Source organism: Glandiceps talaboti, chromosome 21 (assembly GCF_964340395.1).
Source record: "Glandiceps talaboti chromosome 21, keGlaTala1.1, whole genome shotgun sequence".
Taxonomy (NCBI): Eukaryota; Metazoa; Hemichordata; class Enteropneusta; family Spengelidae; genus Glandiceps; species Glandiceps talaboti.
In genome coordinates this window covers 15,402,310-15,415,277 of record NC_135569.1, presented here as the reverse complement: position 1 = coordinate 15,415,277, position 12,968 = coordinate 15,402,310, and the positions used below count along the sequence as shown (strand labels likewise).

The 12,968-nt window shown below is 35.7% G+C and overlaps 1 protein-coding gene across 1 annotated transcript; it reads left to right on the top strand.

Moving 5' to 3' along the window:
* The first annotated feature begins 229 nt into the window (after window positions 1-229).
* On the top strand, window positions 230-11,322 carry LOC144451561 (large ribosomal subunit protein bL20m-like). The gene is made up of 5 exons (XM_078142439.1): window positions 230-380; window positions 2,834-2,944; window positions 3,596-3,673; window positions 7,872-7,937; window positions 9,981-11,322. Exons 1-5 carry the CDS (start codon window positions 294-296, stop codon window positions 10,086-10,088), a joined length of 450 nt encoding a protein of 149 aa, XP_077998565.1. The 5' UTR covers window positions 230-293; the 3' UTR covers window positions 10,089-11,322.
* Window positions 11,323-12,968: the final 1,646 nt, after the last annotated feature.

Below are 12,968 nucleotides of genomic sequence, written 5' to 3'. Positions count from 1 at the left end.
TATTAAATATCGAGGGGGTTCCAGAATACATTTATTCAAATGTTGAAGATCCAGGTTGATTATGAGACGAAGTCAGGTATTATCATTGAACATGGGTATGGTGAGAAACAAGCGTCGTAATTTACGCTGCAACAGAGAAGAAAATCGAGAATATCTTAAATATATAAGAAGTATGATAAAAACAAGTTGAGCTGAGTGGTATGAGTTCAAAGGTCATGCACGAGGTTTGCTTCCAAGGCTTCATAATAATACTGTATTGATATCTGAATTTATTGGTATATCATCGTGCTAAAATGTTTTTCACTCGATTTTTAATGGCACCAAGGATGCCGCCTCCAGATAGATATGCCCGAAAACAGAAGATATTCGAGCTTTCAAAGGTATTTCCTGTTATACTTACACTGCTACAGTACGAATTGTTGCTTATTGCCATCTCTGCTCTGTTTTGCCCCGAATAATCGAAAATTTCATAATCTAATTATATTGCCACATACTTCTGAAAATTCACCACAATTTTTCTTGTTGTGTTTTGATATTACCGTCCATGTTAACCAAATGTAACAATATAGAAAAATATTATATACCCTCGGTGGCCTCAATACCAAATTACAATCAATATGTACAGACTGTACAGTTAGACATTTTCGTAACTAGAAAATTACAGTTTTCAGCAATTTTTCAAAGACTTGTTTTTTTACTAATTACCAAACTGGTACATTGTGTTTTTGTAAAAGAAGGCATTTTAGTTTCTACTTATTTTCACGTTAGTCTTTAGCAAAGTGTCTGGGTTTACAGTATTCAATATTACTAGTATACTCCAGGGCTTGAAATTAACTGTTTTTCTTTGGTACATGTAGTCCTAGTTGGCTACCAGAAAATAGTAGCCCAAGGATGGTGACCAGTAGACCTTTATTCCTGAACTGAAAACAGTGTCGTTCCCCCCCCCCCCCCCATTGGAAATACAGTTTGTGTGTTATTCAAATACATTTGTCAGTATGTTGTACGTTGTGTAAATCTTCCATCCTTTAAATTGTCACTTACTCAGTGGTAGCCTGTGAGAGCTACATTGTATTACTATTAGCAGTAAATTATGGTAACCCATGACAACTGAATTGGTAGCCTGTGAGAGCTACATTGTATTACTATTAGCTGTAAATTATGGTAACCCATGACAACAGAATTAGTAGTCTGAGTGAGCTATTACTATTAGTGGGTGATCGGATGATTAGTGTCCTACTTTATGCTGATGATATAGTGATTGTATCAGATTCCGAAGATAAACTTCAAGGAGCAATCACAGTACTCGCCCACTGGTGTCAAAAGTGGCGTATGGTCGTTAATGAGGCAAAAACACAAATTGTACATTTTAGGGGTCCAAATATTGAGAGAACAAATTTTGTTTTTCAATACAACGATAAAGCATTAGTTATGGTTCCTAGTTACAAATATCTTGGGGTTGTACTGGACGAATTTTTAAATTTTGAGGTAACAGCAGGTACACTATGTGATGCAGCGGGCAGGGCGTTAGGAGCTGTAATCTCAAAAATACATAAATACAGGGATTTTAGATTTCGCACTTTTACCACTTTATTCGACTCTTGTGTTATACCAATTGCAGATTATTGCTCTGGGATATGGGGTTATGTTGATAATATGAAATGTGAATCTTTACAAAATACAGCAATAAGATATTTTCTTGGGGTGCATAAATTTGTACCAAAACTTGCCATAAATGGTGATATGGGTTGGACTTCATCTAATGTGAGACATAAACTGAATATTCTCAAATTTTGGAATAGAGTGGTTAAGATGCCAAATGATAGAATCACTAAAGCTGTCTTTTTGTGGGATTACAATTTAAGAGATAGATACAAGAATTGGTCTTATGACATAGCTAATGTATTCAGAAATATTAATTTACAAAATAAGTTTTTAAATCTTGAAGCTTTAAATTTGGATGATGCCTCTTGTAAGTTAAAAGAGACTTTTGAAAGGAAGTGGTTTACTGATTTGTGTAGAAAACCCAAGTTAAGAACTTATGTTTCTTTTAAGAAAAAATATGAAACAGAAAATTATTTACTGCAACCATTGTCAAGACCGAAACGGTCTATTCTCGCTCAGTTTAGAACTGGCATTTTACCTTTAAAAGTAGAAACAGGTAGATTTCAACAGCTACCAGTGGAGGACAGAACCTGTAATTTTTGTTTAGGACCAGAAATTGAAGATGAAAAACACTTTCTTTTTGATTGCTGTCTGTATAATTCTTTAAGAGATACTTTATTTAGTAGAGTGTGTGCTTTATACCCAGATTTCAGTGCTTTTCAAATTATGGATAAGATTGAACTACTGATGATCAAAACACCTGACCTGTTGGCAAACTTTATCTTTGATGCTTATAATAAGAGAAAGGAGACAATGTATAATTTGTAAGATATACTCCTCACACTTGAAAAAAATGTTTCTTTCTTTATGTATTTATTTATTTTGCAACAAATTGGATTTGTGTCTTATAAGCCCAAGGGGCTGGATGTGGCAAGTTTTAATAACATTAGAACCAGATTGTATAAACAAATGTATACTTTAAGTCCACATAGGACATGTTAATAAATAAAATACAACAACAAAATACAACATTAGTTGTAAATTATGGAAACCCATGACAACAGAATTGGTAGCCTGAGAGAGCTATTACTATTAGCTGTAAATTATGGTAACCCATGACAACAGAATTGGTAGCCTGTGGACATGGGACTACTGTTTATTCAAACCCTGATACTAAAAGTCTATAATTGAAAAAAACTAACTTTGTCTTGGTTATTTTGTTATATTTCAGTATTTTGGTTATCGGAGGAAGAACTGTTATTCATTGGCCGTGAGATCCGTACATAAAGCATTACAGTATTCCACACATTCCAAGATTAAAAAGAAGAGATATATGAGAAAGGTTTGTAGCATCAAGAAAATAATTGAATTATGTTAGTCCAGAGACTTAACTACAGTGTATCTGGCGTGATGTGTTTGTAACATCATTAAAATAATTGTATTATGTTATTGTTAGCCCAGAGAGTAAGTTGTCTGGCCTGACAATGTCATTTCCTAGGTCTTTCAATTAAGTCAATATTGTGAACCAGATAGCCAAGTCTCTCAGCTAGAATTACCTAAATGTTATGTAATATACTGTCTATCTTTCTACTCATCTATCCACCCACCTATCCACCTATATCAGTGTTTTTGATGATAAGAAGGTAAACTATCCCATAATTCCCCTGGATATGTTACCAGAGTACCAGAATTATGGTACATGGAATGGAAATGTTTGTAACTTTTACCAGATTTACCAGGGTTTTCAAAAACTTACACACATTTCTTGACATATACATCAATCTCATATTTACAACTAAGTTCCTAAATAATTGCCAATGATAAAACTCTTATGATAGTATTAGCAAAATGTAACCACAGATCATGTATATCCTGTGTTTAGCATTTGTTTATCATGTGTTTACCATGTGTTTACCGTGTGTTTACCATGTGTTTATCATGTGTTTACCATGTGTTTACCATGTGTTTATCAGTGTTCATCATTTATTTTCAGTTGTGGATCACAAGAGTGTCTGCAGCCAGCAGAGAGAATGGAATGAAATACAATCATCTGATGCAGAATCTTGTCAAAGTATGTCATGTTGATAAATACACACGATTTGTTTCCATTTTGAATCAAACATTTCAAGTGATGGTGATATTTTAATCATGTCTTTGTTTTTACTGTGTGAGGCATATGCATTTCACAACCTTGTCTTGAATAGCAAAATAGAGCCATGTTTGTGATAAACAAGCACATTTTGCTTGTTATCTCCAAAAGTTTGATACACTTGACACCATTCAAGTGTCTATCCTCTCATTGTCAATGAGCTTTCTAATGAGACATTGACCTGTGACCTTGACAAACACTTTCAAGGTGAAATGACCAAAATCTTTCTATGTTTGTTAACTCATGAAATTGAATAAACAAAGAGTCCATTTCAATGTCTTTAACCCAAAGGTCAGCTTTATTTTTCATATCTTGACCTTTGCCTTTGATCTCCATATTCAAGGTCAAATAGCAATTTGGTCAATATATTATGAAGCTTTGTATGTAGAGAGACCATTCAAATTTGCACTGTGACTTTGCCATAAAACACTCAAGTTAGGGACCATGTTTTCAATTGTATGAAGATTTGTTTAAAACTGATAGTTAGGGTATATTTAGATGTTATTCCCCAATATTTTCTTTGTTCAGCTGAGCAAAATATGAGTGACCTAAGGGGTCTTTGTCACTACTCGTCTAGCAACTTGTAGTGACAACCCTTAGGTCACGAGTATTTTCCGGCTGAATGAAGAAAAATATTGGCAAATAACATGATTATACCAGTGTCAGTGATACAGAAAAACAGGGAAATTAATGACAGTTTTGAACTTTTTGACTCATATTTCAAACACAGCAGAACCAGTGACATAGACACATGTTGTCGTGATGTAGAACGACTAGAGTATATATTGCATTTTTTTTGTTCAGCTTGGCTTGTGCATGGTATAATCTAAGTGGGTTGTCTGTGGCCGAGCGGTTAGCTCGTACGCCTCTTACCTCTGCAGTCTGGGTTCGAACCCGCCTGGTGTTGGCTGGGTTTGATTTAAAATTTAACTAGGTCTGCATGTAAGAAGGGTAATGCTCAGTTTGACCCTGCCGAACAACGCAGGTTTTCCCCTGGCACTCCAGTTTCCTCCTGCTTCTTCAACACTAGGGCACTAGGGCGCTGCTCTGCGGCGACCATTCAACAAATTTCCGAATTTATTTGGACAAATAAAGATTATTATAAAAAAAAAAAGAAAAAAAAGTGATTTCACAAAATATATCATATTCCTGTTACCCACTCTGTAGACATTTCAAAAGAAACATCACGTGAAGGTACCCCATATTGTGGAAAATGAGTGATGTGTGTCAAATGAACGACAGTACAAGAAATAATTAATGAAGCAACGGCTATATTCAAACTTCAATTTAACCTACAACTTAAAGGTGATTCAAAATGCTCAGATTCACTATCGCTAATTTGCTAGACGACATGTTTGTGAAATGCATTCTGGTTTTAAAACTTTTCAAAAGCGTCTGCAAACACCTTAAAATGACCTTTTTTCAGTCACTTCCCTTCGGATTTACTTCGAGAGTTTTCGGGTATTTCCGGTCCCACCTAGACCACGGGATTTTATGACGTCATAAGGGGTACACGTTAGCGCTAAGACTATGACGAGCGTAGTCACTAGGTGAACAAAACTCAACAGCATTGTGAAAAAATACATTGCTAGTGGTTGTAACAGACATCAGTAAACAAAAACTACACTCTACATGTCTTATTAACCAACATTTACCGATATTTACTCACACTTTCTGACTAATTGGCAGTGTCTGTGGGTATAAATGCTAAAATATTATCTCCCCATATTATGGCAAAATAAATCAAAACGGCTAGACTACAGTGTAGATATACATAAACACTTGTAATGTCGCTCGCGTGTTTCAATTTATTTATCTGATTTTTTTAATTATTTGCCGAGGAGAAGCATTACAATATCTTCGACAGGCATGGCGTCGACAGCATATTATTGCCCACTATACTCGACTATACTCACTGATGTCGCCTTTTGAACGGCGCATTTAGCAACAAAGTAAACATATTTATCTTGAATAAATATACTAGCTATTAGATTGCCATATTATCAGCAATAAAATTGTAAAGAATTGAGGAAATTTCGTGAGTTTAGTGTTGTCATTTACATGACTTTAGCAACTCGTCTGGAAGAAAACTTGTATGGTTTCCCTTGTTGCGATATCACTTAATTTAATGCAACAAGCGGCCTATTTAATATTCATTAGAAGAATTCTGTAACGAATCATGGTATTCGAAGTATACAGTTTAGGAAACCAACAAATCAAATATCGCGATGTGTTCATGATATTAAATATGATTGGACAATATTGACGTCGGCATGCAATCAAGGTCGTGACCCCAGCACATGGTTATGAAAGAAAGCCTGCAACTAGATACTTGGCTAGCCACACGCGTCCGGTCCAGTTTCTCAGGGTTTGTTTTGAAGTTAGAGACGTTATTTCTGTACGACTTGAAGAATTTTACAATATATCTGATTGATAAATATGGATTACATCAACACGTGGATAAATTTAACCCGACACGATTGTGCGCTGTGCTCTCCCGATTCCATAGTACATTGTACATACACTGCTTCAGCTTTGATCGGCGGAACTATCCTAGTATAAGCTTACTGCCGCGGCCGCGGTGACTGCACAAAACTTGACAACACTACCCCTCTACCGATATAATAATCACCTGTATACCGTGATAAAAACAAGCAATAATTCGAGTCCCCAACAAGTCGATGAGACCTACTTCTGTTCTGTCCGATCCGAATGCGAGTTTCTTAGGTTTTATATGGGTTTCAGACTCGGACTAGAGTATTACGCACTAGACAATAATAGATGTAAACTTGTGTTCACAAGCCAAACATGTGACAATACAAGACCACAACGAAAACTGTGAAAAATTTACAGGTCAGTCTCATTTTATATATGGACAACAAAATTAGGTCGGTCACAGTTCCATTTACATGATGCAATGACTCGGAGCGTACTTCCATATGCTGGGAGCAAATCGAATCAATTAGTGTATTATGGGACCAACAAATATATTGTGGCACATGTCCCGATATGCCTTCTTGAAGTTTCCCATTGGTATTCTAATAGCTAGTATATTTATTCGAGATGAAATACGTTTACTTTGTTGTTAAATGCACTGTTCAAAAGGCGACGCGAGTACGATTGGGCTAAAATATGCCGTCCTTGGCCCGGGGATGCCGTCAAACGTCACTACAGTATCGTAATGCTTCTTGTCGGCAAATAATAAAAAATCAGATAAATAAAAATCAATGAATGTGAAACACGCTACATTACAAGTGTTTATATATATCTAGTCTAGCCGTTTTGATTTATTTTGCCATAATATGGGGAGATCATATTTTAGCATTTATACCCACAGACACTGCCAATTAGTCAGAAAGTGTGAGTAAATATCGGTAAATGTTGGTTAATAAGACATGTAGAGTGTAGTTTTTGTTTACTGATGTCTATTACAACCACCAGCAATGTATTTTTTCACAATGCTGTTGAGTTTTATTCACCTGTTGACTACGCTCGTCATAGGCTATGTGCTAACCATGTCTCCTTATGATGTCGTAAAATCCCGTGGTCTAGGTGGGACCGGAAATACCCGAAAACTCTCGAAGTAAATCCGAAGGGAAGTGACTGAAAAAAGGTCATTTTAAGGTGTTTGCAGACGCTTTTGAAAAGTTTTAAAACCAGAAGGCATTTCACAAACATGTCGTCTAGCAAATTAGCGATAGTGAATCTGAGCATTTTGAATCACCTTTAAAGACTTGAAAACTGAACAAATAGAACTATTGACCATGAATGTTATCCACAGGATGGGAACCTAATAGTATGTCATAGTCTTGAATGATTCTAGCTTCTGTGGAAAAGTTTTCCCTTTTGACCAAATCAAAATGTGCAAGCTTTCAAATAACAGAGTTTAACAAATTACAAAAAAAATGGTAAAAGATATAGGTATCTTTGCAAACTTTATTTTAATTTTTCCCTTCAATGCTAGGGTTTCCAACTCTGCAGTGTTCATATCTTATCTTCTTTAAGACTTAGGTAAACATAGACAAATTTCAAGGACACTTACATAAAGGTGCACATAGAGGGCGCTCTTTTAGTTACGAGTTCATTCTACTAACAGTGTCGGTGATCTTTTTCTTGACAGTGTAATATTCTTCTAGACAGAAAAATTCTTGGTCAGCTAGCCATTTATGAGCCCAAGTCATTCAAGGTACGTTATTACAATGTATTTATTATAATAATCTATTGAACACATACTAGTATCCATTGATGATACTGGCGTTTTTTCAGATGACAAGGTCATAGGTCGCCTGTCTTCAAAAGGTAGGTTTGTGGTATTATAATACCTATGCCCATATCAATCACTCCTTGTGATGTTTAACATGAAATATCATTTCTGGTATGGGACATTAAACGTCATGATATTCATGTTAAACGTCATCGGAAAACACCTCTCTGATTGGACAAAACATGTCGATTCTGAACATAAACAAACTTAAATAAAATGATGGCCAATCATCAGTGTTGAAGTTAGGGATATCGCGTATGCCACAACAATGTGGAATTTTCAAAACAAGGAAATTTTGATGGAAATATCCATACCCAAATGATAGTATTTATGATCGTAAATTCATACATGATACAGGTACGGTATTGTGGGCACAACTGTGTGAGTCATCCACTGATTGTGTACGCTACTACCCGTACCACACTATCGTACTGCAGTAGTTACACTTGCGGTCGACCATCTAGTTTTACTAACACATTAAAGCATTTTCTGAAATTTTAGAGAACTTACTCGAATACCAATATTGTATTTTGAAATAATTATGGAAAGTTATACCAAAATCTGATGGAAATTGATGATCGTCGGGGCAAGTTGAGCAGGGTTAGCAAACTATGCATCTATGTGTACGTGAATGTCACCTAATAACAGGTTATGTGACACACAAAGCGCACTGAATTGCAAGCCTTGCTCTCTTTATTTATTTGTAATTACCCTTTGAACTCCTGGGCGTAGGCATATGATAAATCGATTATTACCCGATATCACCACTTCATTCGTTGTATCTCCACTCAAGGTGATATGATGAACGACGAGGTAATATCGGGTAATAACCTCATATTATCATATATATTTTGATAAGGGCAGCCTTACCTGAAACAGGGACACCCTTACCTTTAATTCTGTATCTCATGACCCCCATAGACCCTGGACATGTATATATTTTCAATCTGGTGATTTTAAAAAAGAAAAGAATCGATGCCCTCGATAGCAGGAGTAGAAAAATGTCACAGCATCATTGATTTTAAGATGGCCACCCTGCAAACATTTATCTATGGAAAAATAATCGTTTACAGGTGAAATTCAGGAAATTTAAAGGACAATAAATAGGTCAAAGTTTCTGTCTGACTTTAATTGTCTATTCTAAGTCATTCAAAATGTTACAGTATGATTATGAATTTAAAATACCACCAACATCTACCCATACTCTTATATTACTTATTTTTATAAAGTTTTTAACCAACCAACTGACCCAACATTTTAAAGGTGTTAAGATGAGAAATATCAAATGATGTACTAGGTGCCCTTAGTAGAGACAAATCTTGAAAGTCGCAATTATTTTCCACCTGAAAGAATAATATCATTAAATTACTTGTACAATCTTAATTTAAGAAAAAAACAAATGGGGATTATAATTTGATTTTGAACATTTCATCTCATAAGTGACAAGGCCCCTTATGTCACTCTACTTCTCATCTTCAACTCATACTAACAAGGCCCCTTATGTCACTGTACTTCTCATCTTTGACTCATACTAACAAGGCCCCTTATGTCACTCTACTTTTCATCTTCAAGTCATAATAACAGGGCCCCTTATGTCACTCTACTTCTCATCTTCAAGTCATAATAACAGGGCCCCTTATGTCACTCTACTTTTCATCTTCAAGTCATAATAACAAGGCCCCTTATGTCACTCTACTTTTCATCTTCAAGTCATAATAACAGGGCCCCTTATGTCACTCTACTTCTCATCGTCGACTCATACTAACAAGGCCCCTTATGTCACTCTAATTTTCATCTTCAAGTCATAATAACAGGGCCCCTTATGTCACTCTACTTCTCATCTTCGACTCATAATGACAAGGCCTCTTATCTCATTCATATTTGCATCAGCTGAACAATATATTTTCTAATATACTGGTGTAGTCACTGCATTCATTATAATCACTTTCTTGTTCCTTTTTTCAGAGTTTAGTTGAAGTAGCAAGGCAAAGACAGCAAGAGGGTTTATTAGCAGCAATTTCACCTCAGCAGAAAGTGGAAGGAGTTTTTTCAAGGGTGACAGAAAAATATTGATCAAACTTTGCCTAGTTCTGTGTGTGTGAATGTGTGTGTATGTTTACCCAGTTTTTACTCAAAATAAGCAGACATACTTGTGAACAGTGATATGACTCAAAGATGAAAGCGCCCCCTAGTGTTGAATCTTTGACATTAAAGGGACATGTTTGCAAGAACACTATAAACCTCACTTATATACCTAAGAGCACAAAATTGTGGGAATATTTGGTCTAAAACTAGTTCGTGAAAACAAAGTGATTGAAGTTTTGGAGTGTAGAGCAGTGTGTTATTGTACAAAGTGTGTAATGTGGATACACAAGACATTTTGATAACTATATACAACCCATAACACCAAAGTAAAGCATTTTCTGTATTAACCACAATTCTTTATAACATCCATATCAAGTGTAAAAGTATACTGTTTCATTTGCTAATTGACCACATTAGAAAGGCCACATGTACATGCTAGGCTCGTAAATAAACCAATTGAAACAGCATATTTTTAAACTTGATATGAATGAGTGTAGCACATAGAGAAAGTGTTTTACTTCAGTGTTACTTGTTGTACAGGGCTTCTTCTCTATCTACTGTAAACAAGCATTTGTCTTAGATAATAATTTTCAATATGGTGACTGCAGTTGATAGCTTGACCAAAACTTGATTTAGAACTATTTGTGTGAGTGTACAATATAGAACAGTGGAGTGGGTATACAAGAAATACACATTTTGTGCTCAAGCTAGGGAGTTGGGGAATGTAGAACAGTGGACTGGGTGTACAAGAAATACACATTTGTGCTCAAGCTAGGGAGTTGGGGAATGTAGAACAGTGGACTGGGTGTACAAGAAATACACATTTGTACTCAAGCTAGGGAGTTAGGGAATGGAGAACAGTGGACTGGGTGTACAAGAAATACACATTTGTGCTCAAGCTAGGGAGTTAATATTAAAGAGCAGAATTCAGTTACAGCGTCCATCCAACACCCACAACCATGACCTCTACTCCTGAGTACAAAATCTGTGCTTAAATTTTTTAAACCCAAAATGCTCTAATCCCATGGTCTTGGATTACTACTTATCTTATCAGTGGAGTTATGGGATTATATAGTACGGTCATTCCTTTGTTCCCATTCAGCTATTTCTATATTTCTGTCAGATAAATGTTGTTGTTTTTTTAAATCCAAATTTTCATCCTAGTTCAACAGAAGCATTTAAAACTTTCCCAAAGTTATGTATGTTTTACAGTAATGCAATTTCTTGAGGTATGTCTTTTTTTGTTTAACAATGTACATGAAATTAATAAAAAACATAGTAACATAAAGTCTGAATTTGTCTTTCCTTGTAGACATGTATCAAAGTCTTTACCGTATATCCTTACTGTTAGTAAAGCTCTCTTTGCATATTCAAGTTCTGAAGAATCTAGTTATAACTTTATTTCATGTGGCATTGTGACGGTTGAGTTATTAGAGTGGACAGCTTGGAATGTGTAAGTTGCCAGTTTGAGCGTCACCACTGCTGTTTGTTTCTGAAAGTCCATGGCCAGGATTTGAAAGATGATTATGCCTCATTCAACCCAGCTGTATAATTGGGGACCTGGTAGGATAGAGGTTGCAATAAGAATGCTTTAATCCTAAGCAGTTTGGCGTCGGGCATATTCTTCAACCTTGGGAGGGGAGCCAATGGATTTATAGAAGGGGGGGGGGGATTCTGACTGTCCCCATTTCTTACCTACGTTCTTTAACATTACTTCACCTAGAGTGAAAAGTTTAGAGGGGTAACGCATCATTTTTACGAATGTTCAAGACCAATGAATATTTTCATTGAATGAAGTCATTAACTTTGATTCTGGAACTCGTGTCCTTTTACATATCTGACAGCCTTTAATTCATGTTTTAATTTGGGGAGGTGTCATGTTTTAAAGAAAGAAGTTGAGGAAGGGACACTTTTTAGCACGATGGAGTCAGGGAGGGTCACATTGTACGTAACAGTCCAAGCCTAATCCCCCCCCCCTGTAATTACTGAAGGCTCCCTAAGATGTGCCCAAAGGACACTGTATTATGAAGTATGGACACTTTGTATCCATTCTGTCCCGTATTTGTCAATATTATAGTTTTATAGTAAATATCAAGTACAAATCAAAACACACCTGTATTGCACGTCACCCGGATGTGATTAGAAACAATCTTTATTGGTGACCATGTCCAATTCCCCTGATGTACATATATCAATGACATTCTGTATTACTAAGAAGGTATGGTTGCACAGCAACGGTACGGTATGTGCACTTGTATGCGGAAATATAAATAGTTTTGAAGACACGTGGTAGAATATGTCTCTATATTAGCACCTGATTTTAACTTGTAAAAATGCTGGAACTTGTGGTGTTATCTTGATATTCGAAATCAAACTAAAAAAACACTGTACAGGAAGTGCAAATAAATAATATTGAACTTCTTGAAAAAGAATAATGAGGTGTAAAACTAGCTATACAAAGATCCAACACATTACAATATTAATTTATTACTAAACAATGTCAAAATTATTATTATGAAGAAACGTTGGTATATGAAATGTCTTTAAAATTGCAAGAAAAATAAACAAGACAATACGCAGATGTCATCTATAAATATAATAAAGTCTGCAACAAGTGTCACGAATGCTAATATTAAGCAACACCGGTGGGGACAGTGACCTCTGACCTCTATGCAACTTCTACTGTAACAACTCAACTGCGACCTGCGACTTTGAAACTCCGGCCTGCGAGATACGAAACATGTACAGTAGCATGGGACATATGCTAAGGGAAACAAAATTGTATCTCGAATACGTAACATAAAAAGAAGTCTGTGTTGCTTTGGAATTCTTTTTTTAACCAGCAGTTGTCACTAATATTATTCTTTT